This window comes from Capsicum annuum, chromosome 11, assembly GCF_002878395.1.
Source record: "Capsicum annuum cultivar UCD-10X-F1 chromosome 11, UCD10Xv1.1, whole genome shotgun sequence".
Taxonomy (NCBI): Eukaryota; Viridiplantae; Streptophyta; class Magnoliopsida; order Solanales; family Solanaceae; genus Capsicum; species Capsicum annuum.
In genome coordinates, this window is record NC_061121.1 from 148,417,683 (window position 1) to 148,421,541 (window position 3,859).

General features: G+C 42.1%; 1 protein-coding gene across 1 annotated transcript; it reads right to left on the bottom strand.

Annotated features, from left to right (window-relative positions):
- Nucleotides 1-2,976: 2,976 nt before the first annotated feature.
- Nucleotides 2,977-3,501, bottom strand: LOC124888903. The gene has a single exon (XM_047400189.1). The coding sequence runs from the start codon at nt 3,499-3,501 to the stop codon at nt 2,977-2,979; it is 525 nt and encodes a 174-aa protein (XP_047256145.1).
- Nucleotides 3,502-3,859: the final 358 nt, after the last annotated feature.

Consider the following 3,859-nt stretch of genomic DNA (forward strand, 5'->3'; position numbering starts at 1 on the left):
GTACTCCTATTAAAAAATTATTTAATAAGAGTTTGCTTATTTATCTCAATAATTATATTTTGAAAGTATATGATTGACAATTATTGGGCTTGTGAGGACGACCAAACCCCAAGATCCTTACCTATATTAAGCATTTATATATATACTTAATGATAACAATAATATTAGAAGAAAGTAATATATCTCTCTTGATTTGATAAAATAAAAAAGAAAATTTTATTTTTAGTACAAGGATCAAGCAAAATGAAATAAGAAAGAGAAAGGGGTACTCTCTCAATTTCTTTTTATTTTATTTTTTGATTCGACAAATAACTTAACATAGTACTACTTTTGTTAGATTTATATATTACACGTGGCCCTTTCGCAACCCCTCCCCCTTCTAATTTTTTATTTTTTATTGTAGTTAAAATAGGAAATGATTAGTAACAATTAATGTTCTATTTTTTAATACGTCGAGTATAGTGTAATTTTTTTAAGGATTTTTCTTTTCACTTTATTGTCATTCATAATATGGTGTTTTGTAATGTGAACAATCCTTTTGAAGTCACTCACCTTTTGAAAGTAAAATATATTTTTACTAAATTATTCTTAATTAATACTCTTTCTGTCTCTAAAGTTGGCATGTATTCCTTCAATTTCAAAATAGTTGACATATATATAACAACAACAACAACAAACCCAGTGTATTCCCACACAGTGGGTCTGGGGAAGGTAAAATGTACACAGTCCATACCACTACCTCCGGAGAGGTAGCAAGGCTGTTTCCAATAGACCCCCGGCTCAGGACAAAGAATAATAAGTAAATTCATAATAAAGCACGTTGGAATAATAAAAATAAGGCACCCACACAGTAGAAACCTATACTAACAAACGAAAGGCACCCTCACCCACAATACCCCCACCCCAAAGCTCTCCTAACTTCCGACTACGGCCCACCCATAGGCACTAACCTTCTACTCTTATCCGCGTCCTCCACACCTTCCTATCTAGGGTCATTTCCTCCATAAGCTGTAACTGCTCCATGTCCCTTCTAATCACTTTCCTTCAATATTTCTTCGGTCTTTCCCTACCCAGCCTGAAACCATCCAAAGCCAGTCTCTCATACCTACGAACTGGGGCATCCGCGCCCCTCCTACTCACATGCCCAAACTATCTTAACCGAACTTCCCGCATCTTGTCCTCCACCGAAGCCACTTCAACCTTCTCTCGAATAATCTCATTCCTAACTCTATCATTCCTAGTAAGCCCACATATCCAACACAACATTCGTATTTTTGCCACCTTCAATTTTTGGATATGGGCGTTCTTTACCGGCCAACTCTCTGGTCCATATAACGTGGCTGGACGGACTGACACTTTGTAAAAAATTTCTTTAAGTTTGAGCGGCACCTCCTTATCACACAACACTCCTAAGGCTAGCCTCCACTTCATCCAACTTGCCCCAATCCGTTGGGAGATATCCTCATCAATCTCACCATTTTCCTGAATCAAGGATCCGAGATACTTAAAACTATCCCTCCTACACACTATCTGAGAGTCCAACCTAATACATTCCATATACTCTGTCTTGCTCCTACTCAACCTGAACCCTTTAGACTCAAATGTTTGTCTCCAAACCTCCAATTTATCATTCACACCTCCCTGCATATCATCAATCAACACTACATCATCCGTAAAAATCATGCACCAAGGCACCTCACTTTGACTACATCGCATTAAAATATCTATCACCAAAGCAAACAAAAAAGGGCTAAGAGTCGATCCCTGATGCAACCCTGTCAGGATTGAAAAATGCTCAGAATCTTCTCCCGCGGTCCTCACCTGAGTCTTAGATCCTTTATACATGTCCTTAATTGATCTGATGTATGCCACCGGGACTCCACTCACCTCCAAGCATCTCCAAAGAACCTTCCTAGGAACTTTGTCGTATGCCTTCTCCAAGTCGATAAATACCATGTGGAGGTCCTTCTTTCTTTCCCTATACTGCTCCACCAGTCTCTGCACCAGGTGAATTGCCTCCGTCGTCGAGCGACCGGACATAAAGCCAAACTGGTTCTTCGAAATAGACACTATCTTCCTCAACCTCCGCTCTACCACTCTTTCCCAAATCTTCATAGTATGACTCAACAACTTAATACCCCTGTAGTTGTTGTAACTCTGGATGTCACCCTTGCTCTTATATAGAGGAATCATGGTGCTCCAACTCCACGCCTCAGGTATTTTTGCAGTTTTGAAAATGCCATTAAACAATTCGGTCAACTACCTTAAACCAGCCCTGCCCGCAAACTTCCAAAAGTCCACAGGGATCTCATTTAGCTCTGTCACCCTACCCCTCTGCATTTTGTGAATAGCCTCACTGACCTCCTCCACCTTAAAACACCTATAATACCTAAAATTGCGACACCTCTCTGAGTGTTCCATCTTCCCTAGCACAATGTCCCCGTCCCCCTCATCATTTAAAAGTTTGTGAAAATACGACTGCCATCTTCTCTTAATATGAGCGTCCTCCACCAGCACACTACCATCCTCCCCCTTAATGAACTTCACTTGGTCTAGGTCACGACCCTTTCTCTCTTTTGTCTTATCAAGCCTATACAACTTTTTCCCCACCTCGCTCCTCTAACCCCGCATACAAGCTCTCAAAAGCTGCTGTCTTAACAGCCGTAACTACTAACTTAGCCTCTTTCCTAGCTAACTTATACTCCTCTCTACTAGCCCACTTATCCTCTTCATCTGTACTCTCAACCAACTTAGCATACACCTCATTCTTAGTCTCCACTTTCTTCTTTACTTCTTTATTCCACCACCAATCCCCCTGCCACTGGCCGGCCTGGCCCTTCGAGACACCCAACACCTTTTTAGTTGTCTCCTTGATACACCTAGCAGCCCTATCCCACATACCATCCACGTCGCCCCTACATTCCCACACCCCCATCTCCGCTACTTTCTCCCCTTTCTCCAACGTACTAACCAGAGTTAAGCCCCCCACTTAACTCTAAGACGCCTCTCCTCTCCCTTATTCTTCATATCTTTCTTTAAGCCCAAATCCATCACCCTGTGTTGGGTCGAAAGGTTCTCACTCGGTATGAATTTACAATCCTTACACAGCACCCTATCCCCCTTATGAAGCAGCAGAAAGTTAATCTGCGTCTTAGCTATTGCACTTCGGAAGGTGACCAGGTGATCCTCCTTCTTTGAAAAGCTCGAATTCACTACTACCAACCCAAAGGCAATCGCAAAATCTAATAAAGCAACTCTCTCATCATTCCTCTCCCCAAAACTATAGCCCCCATGCACATCACCATAGCCCTCCGGTACTACCCCGATATGACCATTAAAATCCCCTACTACAACAATCTTCTCAGAGCTAGGCACGCTTCTTACCACCTCGTCCAAAGCCTCCCAAAATTGCTTCTTCTCTTCCCCATCCAAGCCCACCTGAGGCACATAAATACTACACACGTTCAAAGTACAACCCCCAATAACTAACTTAATCGTCATCAGCCTATCATTGACCCTCTTAATCTCCACTACTTGCCCTCTAAGTTCTTCATCTACTAAGATGCCTACTCCATTCCTACGCCTATCACTCCCCGAGTACCAAAGATTATAACCATCCACATCCCTAGCCTTAGACCCTAACCACTTGGTTCTTAAACACACATAATATTAATCCTCCTTTTTCTAAGAATCTTCACCAGCTCTATTGACTTAGCCTGAAGGGTTCCTATGTTCCAACACCCCACCCTCACCCAATCTATACTATTAACATGTCTACCTTTAACACCCTTCACTCCACACTCCACCCCCGACCTAACACCATACTTTGCCCCCAGTCCTAAACTAGTCCTCCCTTCTT

Excerpts from the sequence above, each read along its gene's own strand:
- LOC124888903 (XM_047400189.1), bottom strand. The coding sequence starts at position 3,501 with ATGACGATTAAGTTAGTTATTGGGGGTTGTACTTTGAACGTGTGTAGT.